The 26,651-nt window shown below is 42.2% G+C and overlaps 3 protein-coding genes across 9 annotated transcripts in view; 1 reads left to right on the top strand and 2 right to left on the bottom strand.

The window, feature by feature from the left end:
* Positions 1 to 26,651, top strand: part of FGL1 (fibrinogen like 1) — a 56,435-nt gene that overhangs the window by 26,541 nt on the left and 3,243 nt on the right. For 4 of the 7 annotated variants that reach the window (XM_065598013.1, XM_042841941.2, XM_065598016.1 and 1 more), the window contains 5 exons: positions 7,055 to 7,235; positions 12,715 to 12,877; positions 20,547 to 20,644; positions 22,636 to 22,724; positions 23,693 to 23,880. In XM_065598013.1, coding sequence (XP_065454085.1) covers positions 7,055 to 7,235; positions 12,715 to 12,877; positions 20,547 to 20,644; positions 22,636 to 22,724; positions 23,693 to 23,880 — 719 coding nt within the window. The remainder of the gene's footprint in view (positions 1 to 7,054; positions 7,236 to 12,714; positions 12,878 to 20,546; positions 20,645 to 22,635; positions 22,725 to 23,692; positions 23,881 to 26,651) is intronic. The other 3 variants (XM_065598014.1, XM_065598017.1, XM_042841942.2) reach the window with 1 other exon arrangement.
* LOC135983971 (uncharacterized) lies at positions 355 to 2,508 on the bottom strand. Its single transcript, XM_065598018.1, has 2 exons — positions 1,881 to 2,508; positions 355 to 926 (listed from the first exon to the last, which is right to left on the bottom strand). Exons 1-2 carry the CDS (start codon positions 2,374 to 2,376, stop codon positions 472 to 474), a joined length of 951 nt encoding a protein of 316 aa, XP_065454090.1. The 5' UTR covers positions 2,377 to 2,508; the 3' UTR covers positions 355 to 471.
* LOC135984072 (uncharacterized) overlaps positions 2,825 to 26,651 on the bottom strand; it is an 82,024-nt gene continuing 58,197 nt past the window's right edge. The window contains exon 5 of the mRNA XM_065598511.1: positions 2,825 to 2,952. The gene's annotated coding sequence lies outside the window, so the exon portion shown is untranslated. The remainder of the gene's footprint in view (positions 2,953 to 26,651) is intronic.

The following is a 26,651-nucleotide window of genomic DNA, read 5'->3' on the forward strand; positions in this document are numbered from 1 at the left end:
ACTGACTCGCTCAGACCTCAGCCAAACCAATATTCCCATTGTTATTGCTGCTTGCTGTGTGCTCCACAATCTCTGTGAGAGTAAGGGGGAGAACTTTATGGCGGGGTGGGAGGCTTAGACAAATCACCTGGCTGCTGATTACACGCAGCCAGACACCAGGGCAATTAGAAGAGCACACCAGGTAGCGCTGCGCATCAGAGAAGCTTTGAAAAACAGTTTCATGACTGGCCAGGCTACGGTGTGAAAGTTCTGTTTGTTGAAAACCCGCACCCTTGATTGACTCATTTCCTGTAATCAAACTACCCTCCCTCCTTCGATCACACCTTGCTTTCAAAGGAAATAAAGTCACTATTGTTTAAAAATCATGTATTCTTTATTAATTGATTATAAACATAGGGAGAGAACTGACAAGGTAGCCCAGGTGGGGTTTCGGAGGAAGATAGGAGGGAAGGAAAAGGCCACTAAAAAAGTTCAGTATAATGACAGCCTTTCGGTTGGGCTGTCCACTGGGGTGGAGTGGGAGGATGCACGGAGCCTTCCCCCCTGCGTTCTTACACATCTGGGTGAGGAGGCTATGGAACACGGTGAGGGGGGAGGGAGGTTACACAGCGGCTGCAGCAGCACTCTGTGATCCTGCTGCCATTCCTGAAGCTCCACCAGACACCGGAGCATGTCCGTTTGATCACGCACCAGCCCCAGCGTTGCAGCCTGGCACCTCTCATCTTGAGCGTCCCTCATGACCTCACGTTCACTAGCATCTTTCCTGTACTTTGATACCGTGTCCTTCCACTCATTCAGATGAGCTCTTTCATTGCGGGTGGATTCCATGATTTCAGAGAACATTTCGTCTCGCGTCCTTTTTTTTTTCCGCCGCCTTATCTGAGATAGCCTTCGGGACGGAGGAGGGAGGCTTGAAAAATTTGCAGCTGCGGGAGGGAGGGAAAAAAGGTAGATAAGTATTTAAAAAGATACATTTTACAGAACAATGCTTATACTCTTTCACGGTGAACAACACTATTCACATTACATAGCACATGTGATTTCAGTACAAGGTCGCATTTTGCATCTTAATATTGAGTGCTTGCGGCTTTGGTGTTAGAGAGCACAGATGCAGGTCTGGGCAACAGAATTTGGCTTGCATGCGGCCATGGTAAGCCATTGTCTTTCGGTTCCTTTCCCACATACCAAGCAAAGCCTGTTGAGTGCTGCGGTTTTCCTGTTAACGTGCAGCAGCAGAAACCAAACTAACCCCCCCACATCCAATTCTCTGGCATGATCGCTTTATCCCTTCCCCCACCGTGTGGCTGGTATCAGGGAAGATCCCTGCTAGCCAAACGCGAAAAGCTCAGCACCAATTTCCCCTCCCCCCCCCCGGCCCCTGCTTGGCTAACTGCAGGGAAGGATTTCTTTTCAGCCACAGGCAAACAGCCCAGTAGGAACGGCCACCTCTGTCCCCTTAATTAAATTCCCATATTTCATCCAGGTTACCATGAATGATATCACTCTCCAGAGGATAACACAGTGAGATAAAGAACGGATGTTGCTTGAATGCCAGCAAACACCGGGACCATCCGCTGCCAGGCTTTGTCATGCAATGATACCAGATTATTTGCTACTAACATGGCGTGGTCAAGTCTCCTACCATGGAGGACGGAATAAGGCTGCACTGCCCAGAAATCTTCTGGAAAGGCTTTTGGAGTATCTCCAGGAGAGCTTCATGGAGATGTCCCTGGAGGATTTTCGCTCCATCCCCAGACACATTATCAGACTTTTCCAGTAGCTGTACTAGCCGCAAATGCAAACCAAGTCTTCTGGGCAAATTAATCATTAAAATACGCTTGATTTTAAACCATGTTTTATATTTACAAAGGTACACTCACCAGAGGTCCCTTCCATGGCCTCATTGTCTGGGGGTTGGGAGGGTACTTCAGTCAGGCTGAGAAAAAGACCCTGGCTGTTGGGGAAAACGGAGTGCTGTGTGCTCTCCGCAAGCTCGTTGTCATCCTCCTCCTCCTCATCTTCCCTGTCCACAGAATCCTCAGGCATGGCTGAGATTACCCCCGTCTCGGAATCCACGGTCAGAGGTGGGGTAGTGGTGGCGGCCCCCCCTAGAATTGCATACAGCTCAGCATAGAAGCGGCATGTCTGTGGCTCTGACCCGGAGCGACTGTTTGCCTCCTTTATTTTTTGATAGGCTTGTCTGAGCTCCTTAACTTTCACGCAGCACTGATATGAGTGCCTATTGTGGCCTCTCTCCATCATGTCCTTGGAGATTTTTTCAAAAGTTTTGGCATTTCGTCTTTGGAACGTAGTTCTGCTAGCACTGAATCCTCTCCCCATATAGCGATCAGATCCAGTACCTCCCGTACGGTCCATGATGGTGCTCTTTTTCGATTCTCGTACTGCATGGTTACCTGTGCTGATGACTCTGCATGGTCACCTGTGCTCTCCACGCTGGGCAAACAGGAAATGAAATTCAAAAGTTCGTGGCTTTTCCTGTCTATCTGGCCAGTGCATCCAAGTTCAGATTGCTGTCCAGAGCGGTCACAATAGTGCACTGTGGGATAGTTCCCGGAGGCCAATACCATCGAATTGCGGCCACACTAACCCTAATTCAAAATGGCAATATTGATTTCGGCGCTACTCCCCTCGTCGGGGAGGAGTACAGAAATCAATTTTAAGAGCCCTTTATTTCGAAGTAAATGGCTTTGTTGTGTGGATGCATGCAGGGTTAGTTCGATTTAATGCTGCTAAATTCGAATTAAACTCATAGTGTAGACCAGGCCTTAGAGGTGTTTTACAGAAAGAATCTGTAAGATTTAGACATAAATGGACATGAGGAGTCAGAGATGTCAGAGTCCAAGATGATGCCCTGGTTATGGATTTGAGTGGACAGGTAGAATGGTGGTGATGTCCTCAATGATCAAGAAAGGAGATAGCAAGAAGGATTTTCTGGAAAGGGAAAGGAAAAGATTAAGAACTCTGTTTTAGCCATGTTGAGCTTGTGCTGACAGATATGAGGAGATGTCACCAAGCATAAGAACTTCTTGGACCAGATCCTGGGCCCATGGGTGTTCTAGGCTGCCAACACTTCCACATCACCATCAGAAGCTCAGGCTGGGTTTCTTCTAAGGAAGTCTGTGAAGCTGCATGCTGCAGGATGTGCACCCAGAAGGGCCTGAGTGGTAGCCCCCCACAGCCCACTGATTGGCTCATGCTGGTATATAAACCAAGAAGTCATCATAGCAAGCTGTCTGAGCAATGATGCAAACTATTTGCTTGCTTCTGCTCCAGACCTTGCCTTGCTGTGAGCCACAGACTCTGCTACTTGCCTCCTCCATGCAACTCAGCACCTGACCCTGCCTGACCTGACCCTGACTTTGCTACTTGCCTTCTGTCTGCAACTCAGTTCCTGACCCTAACTTCCTAACATCTTGACCTGGCTTGACCCAACTCTGCTACTCATCTCCTGACTGCAACTTGGTAACTGATCCATACATGCAGGCTGTCCCAGGCCCAGCCCTGACACTGAGACAGGCTGAGATTTTAGTTTGGACAGAAAGAGACAGGTCTGGAGCAAAGAGGTACATCTCTAAGGGCTAGTCTACACTGGCAATGTTAAAGCACTGCCATGGCTCTTCCAGAGCTCTAAAAAAACCACCTCCATGAGGGGCATAGCTTCCAGCGCTGGGAGCCATGCTCCCAGTGCTGGTGCACTGTCTACACTGGTGCTTTACAGTGCTGAAACTTGCTGCGCTCAGGGGGTGTTTTTAGTTGCAACGCTGTAAAGTGCCAGTGTAGACAAGCCCTAAGTTGTAGAGATAGTAGTTAAATTTGTGTTTGTGGATGAAATTACCCAAAGTAAAGATATGGTGTAGAGGGAGAATAGAAGAAGACAAAGGACAGAGCCCTGTTTGGAACCCTCAGAGAAAGCTGAGGATATCCTCCAAAGGACCCTCTGCAGGAGCAATTAGAGAGGTAGGAGGACAACCAGGAGAGAGCAGAGTCATAGAAGCCAAGGGAGGACAAGATTTCAAGAAGAAGAGTATGGTTGACTCTGTCGAAGGTGGCTAACTGGTCAAAGAGAATGATCCTCAGCTTTGGCTAAAAGGTCATCTGTACAATTATGATAATACTTCCCTACATCCCAGGAGTGTTTAGAGGCTTAATTAATTATTTTTTGAAGCCCTCAGTTCTTCATTTGAAATCCATTATAGAAACAAAAAATATTGTATAATTATTAAAAATAATTAAGATCCTACATGCCTAAATTTTCCAAACCCTCTAACTTTGTCACCCACAGTTCTGCAAAAACTCACATTTTTGAGTGCAAATGCTTCTATACATGAAAACTAAGCAGCCAGACCTCTAACTGCTTGACAGTACTGCAAGCACTATATGTGTGTGCAAGATCCACAAGCAGTTATGTGTGTAATATTGTCAGAGCAAATGTGGCATCTGTGCTGAGGGCACTTTGAAAATTTGGCTCATATTATTTTGGGCTTTGCTGATAAAGAGCCAGTAGAGGGAGCATGAGTGTTTTACACTTAAATCAAATGGGATAAGAAATACAGTCAAAACTACTAGTATGCTGTGAGGCAAAGTGCCCATTTCCTGAAGCTGAAAAAAGTACCTTTGCTCATAAGTCATCTGTAAGAATTTTGCAGTAAGAATCACTTGACCAACAAGGACCGTCTCATAAGTGACGCTCATCAGCTTTCCAGGAGTACATTACTGTATTGTCTATCACTGTGCCCATTAATACTGACATCTGGAAAAGATTTTTAAGGCACTTTTCAAATAAGTTAGGGCTCTGGGGGTTAATAGGCCACTGGAGGGCTTTTGTGTGTCTTCTGGTGAGGTTTAGGATTTGGTCAAATAGCTCATCTCACAACTTCTTGTGGCCAAAGGTCCTGCTGCCTGCTCAGCATGGTTTAGGTGCAGGCAGCCAGCTGGTACGGAACTTACTCCATAGCTGAATCTGGTCCAAAGATCTTTATTGAGTTTTCAAAAATGCATCACACTGGCACACGCAGTAAACCCTCTGTTCTTCAACAGGTTCCTAAAAAAACTACCTTATCCTGCCATATGTTCTCCAGGCTGCTAACCATCATCATATACTGGATTACAACAGAGTATGAATTAAATTAAAAGCAAACATCTGAGACACAACACAAACATTTGAAATGAAGACATGTAATCAGGATTGCGCTGCAGAGATAACTTGCCTGAAGCAACAAATACTCATCTAAGGGAACCTTGAATATTAAAAGAAAATAACATTTTATATAAAAAAATCATAACAAACCCCTTTGAAGTTATTCTTTATCACTTGCCTAAGAAGATCAACTCTTCTCTCTTTTCAATCTCCTACTATAAGTTGGTCAACAAAGTGAATTGCATCCTCTAGAGTGAAAAAGCAATGAGGTCTGGCCTCTTGTAATAATATTGGGTCTTACCAGAAACAATGGGCCATATCTATGTAAAATGGATCATGAGTGTTTATTGGTTGTAGTAAAAAAAACCCTCTGGCTTTTTAACTAACGCTACAGTAAAATCATGTGTTAACATCATAGTTTGTGGAATCTTATGAGTGCTGTGTGTCTTAATTAACAATCCTATTCTCAGAGCTGTACAGACATTAATGATGGTGCTGATTCACCAACAAGGAAACAAATCTATGGAGAAACATGTTGGTTTGTGCTGCATTTGGATGTACTGGAGGGAACCTATGTTTGTCAAATTGAATAGGACAAAATTAGCATAGAAATACATTTATTTTTTTCCAAGCTTTTGCAACAGTGTTAACTGAGTGCAAAACACTACTATTATGTTCACGGCATACACACAGAGAAATTAAATAAAAACATAGATTCTCTTGCAGGAAGGTTGCAGCATCGCACTTCATTTTTGAGACTACAGAATGATAATACTCAAGAACCTGAAAACAGACTGTGCCCAAAGGCAGCAAGGCACAGTTCACCCGGCCTTGCTTTAAGCTGGCTCGGTCCAGAATGACATTGATGGTACACTTTGCTCCAGACCTCCCTAGCCAGCAAGCAGGACTAGGATCCCCCCTCCACCACTACCACTCAGACTGATAGCTTGTGATTCCAACACAGTCTTCAATACACTAAAACTACCAGATCAGAATGCAGTAGTATAGTCAAGGGTAAACAAAGTTTACACACTTCTCATTGGGGAATATGGAGTGTAGGTGAGTTTACCCATTATTTATTTATTTGTTTTTGTGCCACCACACCACTGCCAGAATGTTAGCATTTCACACCAGCCTTGCCCTAGTATAACTGGTTAAATGAGTAGTAGGATATTAGTGAGTCAGGTTCTTTGTATTTAGCATTTATTCTTCATGTTCATCAACAACCTGTGAATGATCATAATTTTTTTTTTTGTGAACACTGGCAGTGCATGTGGAGCTGTACAATCCATGCATAAAGGAAGTCTGAGTCCCTATCTTAAGAACCTTGTACTCTAAAATGAAATGAAAGACAGACATAATGGCATTTAGACAGCAAAGCTGTAAAAGTACCAGTGTCCAGATTATATTTCCTGAGACCCTTGGGGATCTACAAGGTTTGGGGAAAATCCCACTACCTGTTCTCCTGGGACTTAAACCCTGTCCCTGATAGGAAGATGTGGGGGAGGCAATCTCTATGAAGGGATCCTTACAGTAACATTCTCCATCAGAGTCCCTTCCTGCAGATTTTACTGTGGGAGTGGATCATCCATCCCCACGCTATAAGGGCAGGTCTCTAAGTGGTGTAAATTTCTTATTTATAAAATATATAAATGGATTATTGTTTAAAGACTCCATGGAAGAAGTGTGTTTTAAGGAGAGGTCTGAGAAAGTGATGGTGGATGTTTGGCCACTCTAATATACTCGATAACTTTAAATAAAGGGGGGGCAGACTAATCATAATCAATTTCTACAGTGATTGGTGAGAACTGCCTTCTTGAATTAAGTGGTTTATTAATGCTAAACACACTGTGACAAATGTTAACTCTACAAGCAAAAGTGCATTTTCCCCTCTAGACTCTACAGAGTTGTTTTCAAGAGCAGCTGAGGCTCAAGGCCCAGGTGAGACTTCTGGAGTATCGTGTGAAACAGCAGCAGGTAAAAATTGTGCGGCTCTTACAGGAGAAGGAGATTCAATACCATGACAATGGAGATGAAAACAGTGTTATTGACCTGGGAGAAAAAAGACAATACGCAGGTCAGAATTTATTTCTTCTTTTCACATTGTGTCTATTTGAACTAGTGTATATATGTTTCCATGGCCAGTTCAACTGAGACTCCAGCATTACAGTCATGCTTTAAAATTCCCCCAAGAAACTGTCCCACCAAGACATAGCATTCAGCTGTTATCCAGGCCTTTGTTGTCTTGAGATCAGATTGTGCAATGCATTCTACATGGAGCTACACCTTGAAATGGTCCAGAAACTGAAGTTGGTGCAGAATGTTCCAGCATGCTTTTTAAAATGAAATCTTGCCAGGAACATATTACACCTGTGCTCTAGATCTGTACTAGCTACCTGTTGGTTTCTGAGTAGATTTTAAGGTGATAATCTTAGACTTTAAGGTAACCTATAGAACCTAAGAAGCCTGACAGTTACCTATCCAAGAATCTACCTCTCCCCCATTGTGTTACTGCTACAGCTGCAGTGAATGATGGCATTCAAGATGGAGCTTCCCTCAGTATAAAATAAAAAGGGCTGTTTTCCATGAGGGCCCCACAATTTTGGACCTCACTTCCCACCATCTCAGTCCAAAGCTGCTGTTCTGTTGACATTAAAATTCTAAACCAGGTGAAACACTAATAAAAAAAATGTAATGAAGATATACCTATTTCATAGAGCTAGAAGGGACTCTGAAAGGTCATGGAGTCCAGCCCCCTGCCTTCACTAGCAGGACCAGTATTGATATTTTCCCCAGATTCTTAAGTGGCCCCTTCAAGGATTGAACTCACAACCTTTAGTTTAGCAAGGCAATACTCAAACCACTGAGCTATCCCTCACCCATATCAGTAGGAAAAGAATTTTCCATACTTTAAAGAACAAGATACAAATAAAGGAATTAAAAAAAAACCCATAGCTATGGTCCGTTGTTTAGAGCCACATTCTTTAGGAATATAAACAGAGCCTGAGCTAAGAGCTGAAGAGAAAGGGCAAAGCCCTTTCAAACATGTTTTTAATAATATTTTTTTCAGCTGATGAATGAGTCTAACTCCCAACTGTTTTCAATTTAATTTTAAGAACACCCAGCAATGCAATACTATATGTCTTGATTTCTTCCAGAAGCATAGACACTAGCAGCTCAACCAGGACACATGAAGCAAGACCACATAGAACAATAAAAGTTAATAAAACTTTAGAATCCTATTACTGGATGACCAGAAGCCAGTACAGACTTCATATAACTTTTATTTGTATTCGTGACCTTATATTTAGTTTGGCTGATGATTTCATTATTCAACTAGATTCTGGGCTCTGCTCCAGCTGCTTTGTGCCAGCAGATCTAGCCCCTGCAGGATCCTCCCCACAAGTGCTATACAGCTACAATGGTAGGAACAGGACTACCTCTAGCATTGAAGAACACAAAGGTGACTTAAAGCCACAATTTCATAAACCGTCCTGCCCTGTGCTGAGCTGAGCTCAGCTGGAATGGAGGATTTGATCCTCTGATTTTTGCTACCTTAAGGGTATTGTTAAAATGAGACATAAATAACAGATAGTCAGCTAGGACTGCCACTTTTCTAATGGCTGGTAACCGGACCCTCAAGGCCCTGCACCCGTCTCTGCCTCTTGCCCCCAAGGCCCTGCCCCATCATTCACCCCTCTCTCGCCTTCCTCCTGTAGGATTGCTGCTTCTGAGGTACATCTGCTCACACATCCTAGGGGTAATAAGCACAATCTGCACACACACAGGGGGCTTTTCATTTACACTCAATTGAATTTTTTCATTTCCACACACATGCAGACAGTGGGAAGTTTGCTTCATTAGCACACTGGTTCTGGGGAGCAGGGGAAGAGAGCTCCCCCTTTGCACATACAGCTGAGGTGAAAGGGAGGACTCCCCCTCCATTTACATGGATGCCTAGATTGGAGGAGAGACTCCACTTATTTGCACTAGTACCTAAGAGAGAAGAAGGTTCCACCCACTTGCACACACAGTGGATGTGTGGAAGGAAGAGAAACAGGTGCTCCCCCATTTGCAGCACACCCACCCAGTTCCTGTGACCCGCCAAACTCCAGGTTGAGAAACTTTCCGAACTTTCCCCAGTTGGGCTGTTGGGAGAGGGTGGGGGAGGGAGGGAGGGCTGCGGGCTGTGATTCGCTGAGTGGCAGGGCGCTCAGCTATGATTGGCTGAGCTCTGTCCCCCTCCTCACGAGGGTGGCGTGCATTCTCTGGGTAAGCATCTCTCAAATCAGCAGTGAGCAAGTTTTCAAAGATCAAAAAAATCGGACATCAAGGCTTGTGAAATGGTACCTGGACACACAAGCTGAAACCCGGACTGTCCGGGTGAAATCCAGATGGGTGGCAATCTTATAGTCAGCTAACAGAAACCTCAGGTTTCTTCCTTTCACCCTTCATGGCCTGCTAAATCTGTCTAATATTAGCCAAGTCTAGACAAACACTAACACATGTCAACCAATTACCATCTCCAGTCCCACTGAAGGAGGAGTGAAAGACTAGGAAGGACAGTGGACATAGACCACCATACAATGACTAAATCACTGAAAATATTTTAAAAAGTGTAGTTAGAGACCAGATTTCCAAAGGTATTTAAGAGCTTAGGGATGCCAATAGGCACCTAATAGTATTTCCAAAGGTGCCTATCCAGGTTAGATGCCTAATTCCCATTGAAAGTCAGTGTTAGACACCTAACCTGCTTAAGGGCTTGTGAAAATCCCACAAGGCACTAATCTGCATCTTTAGGCACTTAAATGCCTTTGTAAACCTGGCTGAACGTGAATATGAATGCCCAATTGTCCGTACAGATGAGATTTTTTTTTCAATTAAGAGCCTGATCTAAGTGCATCCTGTAACTGTTATTATTTTTTGTCTTAAAGTAGCATCTAGAGGCCCTAACTGAGAGCAGGGCCTCATTGTGTTAGGCACTGTACATAAACCTCATAAAGCTATGCAGAGCTTGCACTTTAAATGGACGAGACAAAAAGTGGATGAAAGAAAGGCAGTGCTGAGTACCCTGAACTCCCACTGAAGTAAATCAGCAGGGTCTCTCAGCACAATTATAGGATTGGGCCCCATTTCATTATCTCTTCTAATATTCAGAGCGCCATATTTCACACATTATTGCCACATTAACTAGCAAGATATGGAGAACTTAATTATTGTTGGGTTTTTGTCATCTCTGGTACTATAAAGAAAAAGCCCCAAACATATCCCTCCCTTTCCCCATTTGTCCTGTCAACAATGCATCACATTCATTATTAAAACCATTCTGCCAGTGGAAGCAACCCATGCTGGGTGTGAAGCTCTGGTTTTGATCTAACCTCTATAATGCTTACAGGACAGTGAGACTCTTTTAGGGCCTGAAAAATATTGTTACAGCTGAAGGGCATTTTAAGGTGGATAACACACCCATGAGAAGATATCTTAAAATGTTATAAATTGTCAGCCACTTGTTCTAGTCCAAGGCACCATATTAGCAGTCAAGGGTTCAAAAAGAGAAAAGTTTAATCACAGATTCATATTGAATATCTTCTGTTTCTATAAAAGATGAAGCTACTTTGATAGTTTTAAAGACATTTGTGTTGTAAGAGTACAGCAGGTTTGTTGCAATTCTGAATAAAATCTTCTCTTCCTTCTGTCACTACCTGATAGGGTGACCAGACAGCAAGTGTGAAAAATCGGGACAGGGGCTGGGGGGTAATAGGACCCTATATAAGAAAAAGACCCCAAAATTGGGACTATCCCTATAAAATTGGGACATCTGGTCACCCTACTACCTGAGTCCTAAAGGGCCAAATCTATCCATAATGTAGATCCATTGACATCAATGGAATTATACCAAGAGTGAATTTAGTCCAGTGTGCCCAATATGCTCTCCTCTCTGCATGCTTCTGTCTCCACTGTTCAGCTACAGTTTCCCCATATCAGGGGAAGAATCAATACAGACCAAGCAGTTTCTTAGACAGGAAGGTTTGGATGCTTGGATAACTGAATTTCCAGTATATATATTCCATCCTACAGCATGACATGCCTTCTTATAATAAAGGCATGTCCTCCTCCCTGTGCCAACCCCTAAAACCCAGATTTCACCCCACAGTATCTGGGGGAGAATCTCCCTTCCTGCAATACTATTGGCCCCTTTATACAGGAGTAAAGGTCACTGAATTGCTGTATTTATTAAGAGTAATATCATTGTTGGTGGAGGTGGTTATGTATTTGTATAGCATCCACAGTTCACAGGGCACTTCACAGAAAAGTGAGGCGGTAAGGTCCTTGCCCCACAGGGCCCAAACCCAATCCAGCTCTATAGTCATGCACAGGCATCTTCAAGGAGCTGAGCGCCATCATGCACAGTGGATGCAACTGGTGTTAGGTCGTCAAATCCTGCTCTTCCACCTGCGTAGAAGAGGAGGCAGGATTTTCCTTTTACTAAAAAGTAATGTAAATTAAGGGAGTTAGGTGCCAGTTCAGCCAAACACTTAAGCATGTGCTTAAAATTAAGCACATTCTTAAGTACTTTGCAGACTTGGGACTCTGCCGAGAAAATCATGAGTGTTTGAAAATTTGAGGCTATACTCTAAACTAGTGAAACATTCTTTACATTCCTCCCATCGACTGGCTTAGATCTTATTTACATTACTTTTTTCTACTATAGTCTGTTCAAATCCTAGCACAGTAATTTGTTTTCAGTATAAACTGTTTATTTTCTGGTCTAAAATGCACTGGGGCTTTCACAAGGGAGAAAGAAAATAGTTCAGAATGTTCTAAACTGGCCAGCAAATGCAATTAAAAAAAAATGTTGGCTGAATCCCAGCCAATGTGTTGATAAAGTTCTGAGAGGTAAATCTTACAGTTAATCACCTCTACCTTTGCCAGGAAAAACAGAAAGAGTTGAAAATTATACATCTTTCCTGTGTAACTGACAGCTTGATGGTAGATTAGATATAAACAAAGAACTCCTTTCATATAAAAATTAACTCCTACGAGGAAAAAAAGATTATAGAATTATATAATTATTGTGCATTCATTGGGCCCGATTCTCCCGTTGCCCTGAACTTTAGTCAGTCACTTATACCAATGCAAAGTAAGAGCAAAATAGTATAAAATCACATGGGAACATTTTACACACTGGAGTAAGTGAGTTTGGACTTATTTTGTAAAAGGTGTAATAGTGTACCAGGTTCAATGTTTGTTATTTTTCTCCTAACAGTGATGATTCCGTCCTGCTGTTTGTGGCTATATTACAATGAGCAAAATTCTGTAGCCCCCTCAGTACATGGAAATCCCACTGAAGTTAGTGGGTGTTTTTATATTTGGGGAGGCTGTACAAACATGTAATTATGGTAATTGATGAAAATGATAAAAATACAAAGATAATATGCAAGTTTTATATTTTTACCATACATTGATTATGTTGATAAAGGTCCCTCTTTGGGAAGCTTGTTTTTACTAATAAGTACAGGACCTAAAAAATCTGTTTTCAACTGATATTTTGAAAGCAGATTGTGCAGAGATCTACAACGATGGACATAAACGCAGTGGATTTTACAAGATGAAACCTCTTCAGAGCCCTAGTGCGTTCCTCGCCTACTGTGACATGTCAGAAGGGGGAGGCTGGACTGTTTTTCAGAGACGTTCTGATGGCAGCCAGAAATTTGATAGGTAGGTTATGGAGCCAGCAGTTATAATTACAAACAAATCGCAGGCATCCAAGGCCAGGGGGGACCAAGTTAAACATTAACTCTAAAGCTATCCCTGTAAGGGACTATCAGCGGTGAAAAGAGAGGGATGATGATTTTGTATGTAAGTCACCAGACTGGAATGCCAAAGTTCTTGGTTCAACTCCTGACTTTGCCTCAGACTCTGTGTGGCCCTGGGTAAATTATTTAGGCTCAATTTAAAGTAGTTAAGAATGAACCCAACATTTAAGCATCTTTTAACAACAATCCACTGAAGCCCTTGAGACTACACCTGTGCTTTAAACAGGCACATATTTAAGTATCTTGTTGAATTAGGGTCTTAATTTATTTGTTCCTCATTTGTAAAACAGGGATAATAGTAACTACCTCACAGTGTTGCAAGGATAAAATCAATAATGTTTGAGGTGCTCTGATACTGTGATGACGCAGGGGTATGTAAGTATCTGGATGCTGTACCTAGGAAACGGGACAATATACCGAAATTGGATTTATGAGCTGCTGTTCCTTTCTCCATTTATCCTGTCCAAATGAATTCTGGCTATATCCTCTCTAATTAGAACACCCACTGATTATCAGGAACACTGGCCTAATTATTTGTAGTTAACACTACAGACACATTAAATTCTAACCATAGTAGGCCACAGCAAAAATGGTCATTTGCTACACTGGGGTATTTTCTTTTACAGCAGTATTTGTGGTAATTCAGATGTTCATAGCACCACTGTCCCACTGTGTGTAGTAACTAAGTTCATTTTCATGTCATTAATAAGCACTGCCATAGTATTTGACATGTTTAGAGTTCTATGCAAATACTAAAGTAGGGAATCCTTTAAAAAAAACTCTGTAAGGCAGGTAAGTATATATTAAAAATAGTTGGAAAATGGGGGAGGAGAGAGTGTTCTGTGGAAAACCTGGTCTTTTCAGCAAAAAAATGAAAACCAAAATACACCTCTACCCCAATATAATGCTACCCGATATAACACGAATTCAGATATAATGCAGTAAAGCAGTGCTCCGGGGGGTGGGGCTGCGCACTCGGGCGGATCAAAGCAAGTTCGATATAACATGGCTTCACCTATAACGCGGTAAGATTTCTTGGCTCCCAAGGACAGCATTATATCGGGGTAGAGGTGTAGTTTGATTCAGAAATGATGTTTCAGTGCCCCATAGGAGTGGTAATTCAGGTTCCTCATGCTTCTGTTCTCCTCTGTAGGCCAAGCTCCTGGGTTGGGCTACATCTCCCATGATGTACCACAGGAATTAGGGAATCCCTGGCTGTGATGCATCATGGGAGGTGGAGTCTGGCTGGGGAGCCCAACATATAGAGGAGAATGGGAACACGAGGCAACTGAACTACAACTCTCATGAGTCACCATGGTGGCATATCTGAAACAAAATATTTATGTACTTGGCTGAAATATTTCAATTTTTGGCTAAAAAACAAAATCTCATTGGTTTTCAGGCATTTTTTTGTGTGCATGGGTTTTCAGGGTTGGCGAGTTGTATGGGCCCATGGTGCCCGTGCTCCAGCAAAATTCAGGGCCGCGGGGGCCTGACTCCACCAATGTTTGGGGCTGGGTCTCTCCCCCGGCCCACCTGCCACCCCTGCCTGCCTCCCTGGAGTGTCCCTGCCTCACCTGCCCCTGGGCAGAGGGGGGTGGCTGCCCCCTGCAGCTCCGCGCTGCACTCCCTCGCTGGACACTGCCGGCTAAGGGAGCAGTGCCAGTGGTAGACTGATTGCTGCGCTTGCAGAGGAAGGGAGGAGGCGCAGCAGCATGACATGCCTCTCCCTCCCCTCCAACCCCCGGCAGATGACTCTGAGGGGGCTTATCCTGTCTGGACATCCTGAGCAGCAGCCTGGGGCTTGGGTGAGTGTCGTGCCAGGAGGGAGGGGGAGGAGAGGGAGGCTCCTCCCCCAGAACTCGCTGCTGCTGGTGGGGAGAGGGCTGGGGGGGAGTCCTCCTCTCTGGCCCTAGCCCCAGGGCAGCCTGCCTGCTGCACCCCAAAGTTTGAACTCCTCATACCTGGCCCAGCCCTACCCCAGAGCCCGCATCCCCAGCCAGCGCCCACACACCCCTGCACCCCAACCCTCTGCCCCAGCCCTGAGCCCACTCCTGCACTGTGAACCCCTCATCCCCAGGCCCATTCTTTGCTTAGGAGTTGGCATTTCTTTCCTTTGTTCTTTATAAGTGATTCTTAGGGGTACATTGCTGTGGGTGCTAGACGGTCTGATTTGTAGGCCTTGTCTGCACTCGGTTATTTTACACCAACATAGCTGCATTTGCGCAAGCCCCTAGTGTAAACAATCCATGCCCAGTTAACCATGACTTGTGCTGGCACAGTTTATCTCCATGTGAAACCACAGTGTGAACAAGCCCTTAGTAAGGTGACATCTCCACTTTATCTAAAAAATTAGTTTTATAAAATCAAACCCTTAAGACCCACAGAAAAATGTTCCCCCGTTATTCTTTTAAATTCCATTGAAAACACTGGTTTTATAGCAAGGACAAATTTCCATCAAGTATTCGCAACCCAAACATTACAGCACTGAGAACTTGGAAGCACCTTAATTGAATTTCATTGTCCAAGATAAAAGATGCACAGACTGTGAGAAAATCATAAATAGGTAAAGAAATACTTGTTTACAATATTAGGCTTTGAGGCTGGCCATGTCCCCAACAGTAGAGTTTTGCTTTTACCTCCCTGTGCACATTAACGAAGATTTACCCTTTTAGATTCCTTTCATCTTGGTTACTAGGCTGAAATAGTCGTATAACAGTTAAAACAACAAATCCAGTTAAATCGGTGTACATCCCCAGTAGTAATGCTCTGCACAGCCATGTCAATAAGCCAGTTCTGCCTGCTCTCCAGCCTGGGAGAGGAAAGGAATGTCTTACCCCTCATCTCCAGCCCCACCCCAGAGCCCACACCCCCAGCCAGAGCCCTCACCCCAGAGCCTGCACCCCAGCCTTGAGCCCCCTCCTGCACCATGAACCCCTCATCCCAATACCCCAACCCTCTGCCCAAGCCCCTCCCACACCTCGAACCTCTCATCCCTAGCCCCACTCCAGAGCCCTCATCCCTCGCCAAAGCCCTCATCCCCCCACACCCCAACCCTCTGCCCCAGCCGTGAGCCCCCTCCTGCACCATGAACCCCTCATCCTCAGCCCCACACCACAGCCCTCACCCCCGCACGGCAACCCTCTGCCCTACCCTGAGCCTCCTCCCACACTCCAAACCCCTCAGCCCCACCCTATTAATTTTGTGTAATAATAATCAACAATGAATAAATTCTTAATAAAGTTACCCAGAGAAAAAGAACAAAGTGATGCCTGAGTTCGACACCCAGCTTGCAAACTGAAGTTATACAAAAGAAAGATGCAGCAAATCTAAAAGATAAGAAAAGGAGCTTCCATCAATCAAATCTATCAAGATTTACGTGGTTGGAGTACAATAGTGAATTAGACAGAGCTTTTTGCCTTTGAGGATTATTGATCCAAGAGTGCTTGGTTGTATCCGTATTCAAAAGAGTATTAATAAAGTTGATATTCTTAGTTAAATATTTTTTTCTTACAATAGTGATATTGTGTAATACAGGGAAACTGTTAAACACTTACTGTTTCCAGTCCATTTTTACATTATTTTAAATATATATATATATATATATATATATATCAGCTTACAAGGCAGGTGGGGGATGGGGGACTTGGACCTGTGGGGGACTTTGGCACCACCAACAATTATAAACCTGCCGCCACTGTGGGTTTTGTTGTGGTTTGTTTTATTTTATAAATAGGTTTTCAGGCATGAGGGGTCTATGAAAAAGTTTAAACTTTCTATGTAAAGCAGGTACTACTTGGGGAGAAATTATTTTGTTGAAAACCCCAATTTTCTGGCAATTTTTTTTGACAAACATTTTAACTAGTTTTAGTAAATATTACTATCCTGATTTTATAAATGGGGAAAACTGAGGTACAAAAAGGTTAGAGACACAATAAATCAATCTGGGAAAGGGAAGTTTAGAATTCAGTAGCTCAAAGTCCTGATTCCCAGCCCTGTGTTCAGTCTGCCAGACCATACTGAGTCCAATATGGTTTTAATATTGTTACATAATTCATACTCAGTTAACTTTAATGATGTTACATGCACTACCCTGTTATCCATATGTTCCTGATAATCTTTGCAATCTCATGACCTAGTCTGTAATAACACACTGTAGTAAATGAAGATCTTTAAATGTCTGACACTTTGCTTACTTCTTTTCATTGTAGTGAGTACACCTTGTATTATCCATTATGTATTTCATAGGGTATGCTTGGCTAGCCTCTTTTACAAACTCTTAAACCTCACTGCTAGATATCTCTACAGTCACCAGTAAACAATACTTTAACATACAGAAACACAAGTGCATCTTGAGGCAAGTTAATTATTAGCACATTTTCACAGTCATATATTGCCATTTCATATGACATAAGCTAGCAATGTATTTGGTTTTATTGTCAGTTGATATCTACAGTAATTTTGTGTCTTTGCTCTATTTCACTAACTTATTTTCCCTTTTTAAATGCACTAAATACCAGTAGGAAAAGTGTTCTTCTGGAATTGTACTTTTAATCTAAAAACTACTCAGCACATTTTATGTATTAACATAACTAGTCCTCACAATACCCTTGTGGGGACGGGGGGTTGATCCTGAGACAGGCTGAGCATCTGAAAGTAGGCGAAAAGTGAGCAATACTATTTTTATTTTTCAGATGGGGGGAAATAAGGTTTTGGTTCATTGATTGACTGAAATTGAATTACTGTGCCTTTACAGTGATGTAACTGAGATCAGTATTAACCCCAAAGAGATTACAGTAAGTGATTTATACAAGACCACAGAAGGAGTGGGACACTCTCTTCAGGACACTCAGAACCATAAATCACTGTGTTACTCCCCTGCCTCAGCAAGTGAGAGCTTTGCTACTGCTAAACTGTAGGTCAGCTCCCTGACACACCAGTGTCTCTGCCTTGGCAGCAAATTCCTTGAGGCTCTGCCATTCTAAACCTTCCTTGCAGGTAACAATCAGTAAAACCTAGCTCCTGAATTCCCCAGAGATGTCTTTCTGCAGTGTCCAGTCCCTCTTACAGAAGTTAGTAAGTTTGCTGCCTCCAAAGAGACAGTGTGCACACCAGCCTGTTAGGTTATCTGAGGACTCACTCTTCACTTAAATATAGCAGCAATGAAATGAGTTATAGTAAAACTAAGAATAAGTTGTTGTTTTTTTTATTAATAAAAGTACAGAGATTTAAGTGATACTAAGCAAGAGAAAAAGACAGGTATGGTTACAAACAAACAGGCATTTTAGTCACTAAATCTTTTAATTTTAGCAAGTTACAATCTTTGCCTAAGCAGTTCTCACTTACATCAGGTTACCAAAATATTTAGCCCTTCAGGCCAGGGGATAAAACTTGCACAGAATCAGAGGGTAATATCCCTTTTGTTCCATAAGTGATGAATAACTAAGGGGTTCTCGCCCCTTCTTTTTATAGTTAAGGCAGGGCCGGCTCCAAGTACCAGCTTCTCAAGCAGGTGCTTGGGGCGGCCGCTCCGGAGAGGGGCGGCACGTCCAGGTATTCAGCAGCAATTCGGAGGACGGTCCCTCACTCCACCTGGGAGCGAAGGACCTCCCGCCGAATTGCCGCCGCAGATCACGATCGCGGCTTTTTTTGTTTGTTTGTTTGTTTTGTTTTGGCTGCTTGGGGTGGCAAAAACCCTGGAGCTGGCCCTGAGTCCAGGAAACCTTTGAAAAGCAAACACAGACAAAGTTCCTCTTCTCTCCTGGTGTGTAAACACCATGCTGTCTTCTTCATCATCTGGTCAATTTTCTTTTTCAATTGGCTTAATCACTTCATTTACTTTACCATATAAATGTACTTCCATTGTCTCTGTCCTCTCCTTGCTCAATTTACATTGGAGACAAAGGTAAACAGGTGAAACAACATTCCTTTGTCTATTTCAAACCTGTTTATCTGCTCTACTCAGGTTGCTTGGTTTGAACATATTTTAGGAATATATTTCCAGCACATATACACAAGTCTTTACACACTGACTGCACATACATCACACAGTAATATTAGGGACCACTGTACCAGCAGTTCTTACATGATACCTCACAAGACACGCTTTGGTTAAATATTCTGACAACAGCATGTTGGGTGTGGCCTTTGCCTGTTGGCGTAAAGGGGGCTCTTAGGGTCACTCTAGAGATGGAAAAATAAAGATCTGCTCAAGCCTAATTTTAAAGCCCAACCCAACCCTGACTTGACCACAGCCAATCTGAACCCAGCCCAAGCATGTGCGGTTGTTTCATACCCAACACTGGTATTTGGGTTTTGGCAGGTTGCAAGGGTCAAACCTCTGGCCCAGAATGCATTTTCTTTACTTTGTTTCTCCAGAGAGCCATTGAAGTTAATTACCCCAGCCCCACTCTCCCACCACAGCCCATCAGCTCCTCCCTGCCCCAGCCAGCAATGCACACCGAAGGGTGGCCAGTTTCCCCCTCTCCAGGGCCACTGTCCCAAGACCTGTGTGTTAGTGCCACCACCTCAGCCTCGGAAGTCAGGCTGGTGGGCCTTCCTGCTCCCCATTCTCCGTGCCCCAAATCTATTTCCGAACGGCTCCTTCCTGTAGGGTCTGGCTGCATGTCCTGCCTACTGGCCACTGCTGCCTCCCTGAGCTGTGCATGCTGCGGAAAAAGAGGCACGGCAACTTGTCAGCACAGCACAGTGAGGCGGCGGTGGCCAGCAGGAGTGGGGCAGGCAGCCACTGCTGTACCAACCTCCGATGTAGCTGGTGCTCAGAGACTGCCTGACTCAACTCGAGCCTGAGTGTCAGGTTGTTCTCCACCTGATCCATCCTGAACCCAACACTTGTAGTCAGGGCTCATTGGATTTGGGGTCCATTGCAAGGCAAAGAAACAACCCATTTTGTCTATCTGGTATTTCTAGTACTCCCTTCACTACAGTAATGTAGGGACCAGAGAGAGACTCAAAAGTGATAGGGCCAATCAAGAGATGTGCCCCTAGCTCAACGGTGGGAAAAGCAGGGTGATGCTACAGCTTACAAAACAATAGCAGCTAGATCTGTGGAAGTTTCATAAGCTACTCAATCAAATCACAGAAGGTATATTATTTCTGATGAAATGCTGTGTGCGACACACCTACACATAGACTTTCATGCTGTGGTCACCCAGGAAGTGTCTCTTCATTGTACAATTTTGGGGGATGATTACTGGAATTTAGATAAGCATGTTATGCAGGAAGTCAGATAAAATGGTCATAATGATACCTTCTGACCTTAAAAGCTATTGTGGCTGTGTTTCTGGAGACCCAGATCTAGTTTGGGTTTCAGCTGCCAGCATAAGAAACTAAGGACCTCCCACATCCATGTATGTAAATCAGAAGGAACTCCAGTTAAGTCAATACACTAGTTTAAAACCAGGGTAAGTGAGGTCAGAATCATGCCCCAAATAGTAATTTAGTGACTTGATATCATATAAGACAGTGACATTAAAAAAATTGTGTAGTTCCTAGCAAACTTTTTATTCTCTTTGATTATCCCAAATCATTAGTTTCAATTTTATTTTCAGAGTCTGGGATGACTATGAACAAGGTTTTGGAAATTTTGTTTTGAGAAATGGTGAATACTGGCTTGGAAATAAAAATCTTCACTATCTCACCGATCAAGGTAAGACTTGTACAGAAATATTTTTCTTCCTTAGTGGCCTTTGCAATACAGGAAAATTTACCATCTGTTTCTGCTTTGCTCTTTCAGGACCAGTGCACTAAAACCAGTGCAATTTGCACTAATGTAAATCCTGAGTCACACCACTAGTTTGAATGGGATTGTTTAGAATTTACAGAAGTGTAAATTAGATCAGAATCTGGATCTCAGTTCCTAATAAAGGATTCAAACTCTCATTGGGCCAATGTGTCAATGGTGTGCAGGGAGCCTCAACAGAGCAATGCTCCGCAGTTCATAAGGCCACTGTCCCCCAAGCCCTTAAGTGGTTCTCAGATCCTTCCTCTCCCAAGCAGAACTGAATCAGTTTAACTGACAGTCCTGACCCAGTCAGTGAACTGCATTAGTTCCATTTAGTCAGGACATGTAGTAGCCACATATGTGACACAATCTGACTGACAGTGCAGGTCTGGGTGTTTTCTTATTTCTCCTACTCCTGGGAATGCTAACAGTGTCTCCATATTTCTAATAACTGAAGGCAGTTAATCTCCTATTGTCCTAACATAACCTCCTCTAAAGGCTTGTCTACACTTAAAACATTGCACTGGTGCAGCTGCGCCACTGTAACACTTCAGTGAAGATGCCACCTACACCAACAGGAGGGGTTCTCCCATCAGCATAGGTAATCCACCTCCCTGGGAGGCAGTAGCTACCATGGGGGTAAGGTTGGTTTAACTGCATCACTCAAGGGTGTGAGTTATACTGACCTAATTTCCTACTGTAGACCAGGCCTAAATTATTGCTTGTTAGATCTTATGCTTCAATTTAGTCTACTCATTCCTCCTCCCAAAACCTTCAAAAGGCAGACTTCCTAAATTACTCTGATGATAGTTCACACTGGCACCATGCCCCTCATTGCTCAATCAACCTTTGAACATACTCTCCTTAGATAAGAAGTCCAGCTCAATGGGGTTGAATGGGTGTAAGTGAAAGAAGAATTTATTCTATGCATTTAGGGCCATATCTTCAATTGGTTTAAATTTGGCACAGCTCCATTGAAGTCATTGGAACGATGTCAGTTTACACCATCTGAGGATTTGGCTCTGTAGATTAGAAAATTAAACAGAGGACCCTAAGACTCAAATTTTTGATTTGAATGCAAATTTCCCCAAACTTTGAGGAAGGGCAAATCCAGGATTATGGCTGGATCCCCTTTCCTACTTTCATCAGCAACTCACAAATCCTACCAATGTGAGGGTTGGCTGGCTTATATTGGGAAACTTGTACCAGTGTAACTCCATCAATTTCTGATACAGATCAGCCCTGTATGTTTTGTGAAGGGAGAAATACTAGTAAAAATTAATGTAAAATGTCTAAAGTTTGACTCCAAGCATTGTAGTCTGTGATACACTCACCTTTATAGACCTTCACTAGAAAATGTGGTTTTAGCAGAGGCAACGCATGGGGGGGGGGGGCATGCGGGGTGACGTGCCCCACCAGATTTGCTGCTTGGCTTGTACTGAGCATGCTCACATGGACTGAGCATGCTCAGTAAGACTGCTGAAGCTGGCTGCCCTCACTCTGTTCCCCTCCCCTGCTCACTACTGGCAGGCACAGGTCATCTCTAGGCCTTAGTGACTATTATAATCTGTATATTGAAGTATATTCCACATCTTTTTATCTTCTTTCTTCCTCAACACTTAAGCATTTCTTGCTATTCCTTGTTTTACAACAATTTTAGGAGCATAATTTAAAGAAGATGGTGCCAGAATAATATTAGTTTCTTATAGAAATTGCTGTGATCTTTATTCATATGAATTTGTCCCATAACTTTTTAAATATGTAAATGCAAATGTGAAAATAAAAAGGCTTGTGGGAGCAAAAGAAAGAACATAAATAGGATTTTAGTCTCATTGTATAACACAATGGCTTTATTCTGAGGAATGCTGAGAGAGGTTGAATTAACATGAATAAATATTTGTTGTTGTTTTGCTAAGGAAACTATACCCTAAGAATCGATCTCTCTGATTTCGAAGGAGTACGGCGATTTGCACAATATAAAAGCTTCAGAGTTGCTGGTGAAGAGGTAATAAAATACTGAATAACTTCATTAATCAGTAAATTCATTTTTTAAATGAAAGCTTGGATTCTGTAGGCAACAGAAAAAATATTATGGCAGGCCATATAATTATAGATTCCACAACTTTCATATACATATATGGTTTTCTAATATCTCTTATTAACACATTTCCTTTCTCACCAAGACCTTAGAATTTTTGATAATGTAATAAACACATTGGTTTAAGTTCATAAATTGATTTCACACAATCATACTTGGTGCCTGTCTTTAAAGATTTTAAATTAGTTTTCTGGTTCTTCAGCAACCTTTTAATAACAAACTGTTTTCATGACCTTTGCTGATGTTATCAATGATGTTGGTTACAAAGATTTTTTGACATGAAAATGTTCAACATAAGATGAAGTTTTTATTAAGCAAAATTAGCTCTGTTAAAGGGTAAATCACGGAGAATACTCTTTGTTAACAAAGGCCTTAATTTAGCAAGGAACTTAAATATGTGGCTAATTTTAAGCATATGAGTAGTCCTTTTGCAGTAAATTCACTAGGACTATACATGGTTAAATTTAGGCAATACTTAAGTATCTTGCTGAATTGGGGCCAAATAGCCCAATTATGCCTCCTGGTAGGTGCTGCCTATCCTAAACAATCACTAATGTAAGATCCCATTGTTTTGGAGGCAGTGGGAGTTAAAAGCATTCAACAGCTTATAGAAGCCACTCAGCACCTTGCAGAATTGAACCCTAAAAGCCTACTTTATAGACAGCTATTTAAAGTTCTTGAAAATTCTTTTGTCTTACTGAGCATCCTCCCAGTTGCCTTTTATACTGTGTTTAAATGGCAAGAGCTAAATGACATGCCATTTCGGAGTTTATATTAAATAACAGTGAATGGAATGTATATTTCCTAGTTAATACCCATATTTGTTAATAACACCCAGAGATTAGTCTAATTTTTCTCTCCCCATTTTTCATTAGAGCTCATACCAGCTGAGCTGTGGAGAATACTCTGGCACAGCTGGTGACTCCCTTACTGGGGGGTTTCACCCTGAAGTGAAATGGTGGGCTGATCACCGAGGAATGAAATTTAGTACACAAGACAGAGACAATGACAACTATGAAGGGAACTGTGCTGAGGAGGACACAGCTGGCTGGTGGTTTAACAGGTCAGGTATTTAATGAGAATACCAATACTAGTGATTATGATATCTCTTGGTTACATATGAGGTAGGAACATATGATATTAGGTAGGATTGGTATCATTAATTGTAATTAGGTAATCTGTCATTGACCCCTATCACAGACACCTCAGCACTTGCCCACATGCCTGAGTCTGACCCTTGAACGAACTGCTGGACTGATACCCTGTATCACACCATCTCCAACTTGCATTGGACTGAGAGAAGGGATTTACTATGTGCTGGGATCTGCATTCCAACTTCTCACCTTGCTGTCCATCTAACTGTGTTTATTCTATCTCCAATGTACTGATTCTCTTTAAGCTCTCTGACTTTCATTCAAGCAGGTCATCTTGAACACACATTACCACTGCTTCCTATTCTTACATTTCCCCAGTATTTAACTAGATCAGATGTGACATTTGTGCAGGCTATATGACAAGTTAGTGGTAGGGTTGAGTTAATAGATGTCTAATGTTAGGGGAACCATTTTTCACCTCACTTCACAGGGTCTCAAGCTCATTGTCCATTCATCAAGATGGAAATGCACCCCCCTTAATTAGGTGTTGTTCTCAGAGAGATTATTCTGAGAAGGAAACTTCCTTAAATATGATGAAGTCAAAGTTTTTAAAATGTAACATTTCTTATACTTGTATATGCAAGGTGACACAGAAGATTGAACATAAATGATAAATAACCTTGGCCTTGAATATATGGGCAGCTATCTATATAGGTTCACTTGAATAATAAGATAAATATAGCTATAAGGTGAAGCTATGCAATATATAGCTATAAAAGGCAGTTCAAAGAAGCATATTATCACAATGCAATCTCAGTTCACTTGGCAAGAATTGCCAGGCAGGATCAGCTCCAGTGTGTGTCTCTCTCTGTGTCACCCTTTGTAACCCTCACTTACCAAAATTCAATACCACTTTCTTTGAGAGGACTGAGATAAGTTAGGCCGATCTCATTACCTGTAACCACCTCATAGGTTTGTTTCAAATTTAATTTTATCTTTTAGCATATGCAAGGGAAGGAGAATCAACATAATGGATATTGCAAGGAACTGGGATATATCATAGGAAAACCACATGTGGACTGAGTTTCAGTTCTACTTAAAGCTACAATTACAGATATAGAAAAAAATCAGTTGTGATCCTGTTCCCAATTAAATGAACCTCCAGTCCTAAAATTGCATAGGATTGTGATAACATATCACAACTTTCATATATGATGAATCACCAATGACTATTAGTCAACTGAGTCCATTTTCCTCAAAACACGTCTCTTATTATGTCTAATAGCTCAGGCAAAAGCATTATATCTTTGTGGAAATAGCAGCATGACAGGATTTGACAGCTCTTTGTATCTAATGTACTATTATGATTCATGTCATATAAATACCACAGATAGCTAGCTCTTGCAATTAAGGTTTTTATTAGTTGTGGATCTTTCTCTCTCTTAAAGTGATATTACTGTCTTGTAGCATCTATGTTCTGGGTTAAGGATGAAAGTTGCTAATGAGGTTACCCCACTTCCTTGATTCTGCCATTTTGTTGAGTAAGCACTTACTACTGAACTGAACACTGAAACACTCATCAGAATGCTTGCAAATTTCAGTATTCTGCCTGCACAAAAGAACAAAGCTGGCAGGCACAGTGAAATGAAAGCACTGAGAGCTCTCATTTGTCATGCTCACATTAACAATCACAAGGAGAACCAGTGCCCTGGATTGGTTTATATAGGGTCTCCCAGCTGAGTAGGAATTTGTTTTTCTATTTAAAATCTGTTGAAATGCAATTTTTGCCTTAAAAAAATTAAGGAATCAGGAGGACAATAGGAATGGAAATAGGCTACTTCTAAGGTGTGTACATGAGCCTGCCAGGTTTGGCAGTGTAACTTTAAGAAAAGCACACCTTTATGAATTTTTATTTTGCATAAGCTGAGTACCTAACATATGTAATCAATAAATCATATGCCAGTTGTTTCTTCTGCATGTCGAGTTATTTCTGTGTACAGACCATTACACAGTATTTGTGTAGCTTTGCTATTGTGCTTTTTTGCTCCCTAACACCAATTTAAGAGTTGTTATTCTTGGCTCATGGTGCTTTCAAAAAAATCCACTTGTGTCTATTTCTACCAAAAGAAGGGAATGCAGTAAAGGAGTCAATAAAGAAGGCCAATAGCTAGTCACCACATGTTACCCTCTATGCCTTTGCTAAGCAAGTTTGTGCTTGAGTGAGTAGTACAAAGTAAACAAATGCCTACCCAGTAAGGAAAGTGTATGACATATTGAGCATGTCAGTTCTGTCACCGATTTATCATTTTGAAAATCAAAGCCACCTTTTATATCTGCAGGTCATAAACTTTCAGCTGGTGTATGGCATGATTCAATTTTTAAAAAGTGTTTGCAATGGACAACCAGCTAAATAAGAATTTTAACATATGGCTTTTTTTTATTATTGCTTCTAGTTCAGTTCTTTGTAACTGTTAAGTGCAAACATACCTGGAGAGACTAACATTTGCCAATAGTTATATCCTTAAGGCTCATTCTGGATTGTTTTCTTTTTTTAATTCTACCTAAAGACAGCTTTCTAAAATCCATCATAATGTGTGACAACTAACTACTAATAACAACAAAATACCAACTCAACAGTTGTTATAATCTAGTACTGGAGCTACAGCTAAACAGATTCACTACAATATCCTGCAAAAAAAAAAAAAAAAGTGTAATTGTCTATATGGTCACAATGATCCCA

Source organism: Chrysemys picta, chromosome 5 (genome assembly GCF_011386835.1).
Source record: "Chrysemys picta bellii isolate R12L10 chromosome 5, ASM1138683v2, whole genome shotgun sequence".
In the NCBI taxonomy this organism is placed as follows: domain Eukaryota; kingdom Metazoa; phylum Chordata; order Testudines; family Emydidae; genus Chrysemys; species Chrysemys picta.

Coding starts and splice junctions, on each gene's coding strand:
- LOC135983971 (XM_065598018.1), bottom strand. CDS start 2,376: ATGGACCGTACGGGAGGTACTGGATCTGATCGCTATATGGGGAGAGGA. Junction 927..1,880: donor GGCCATGGAAGGGACCTCTG/GTGAGTGTACCT, acceptor TCCCTCCCGCAG/CTGCAAATTTTTCAAGCCTC.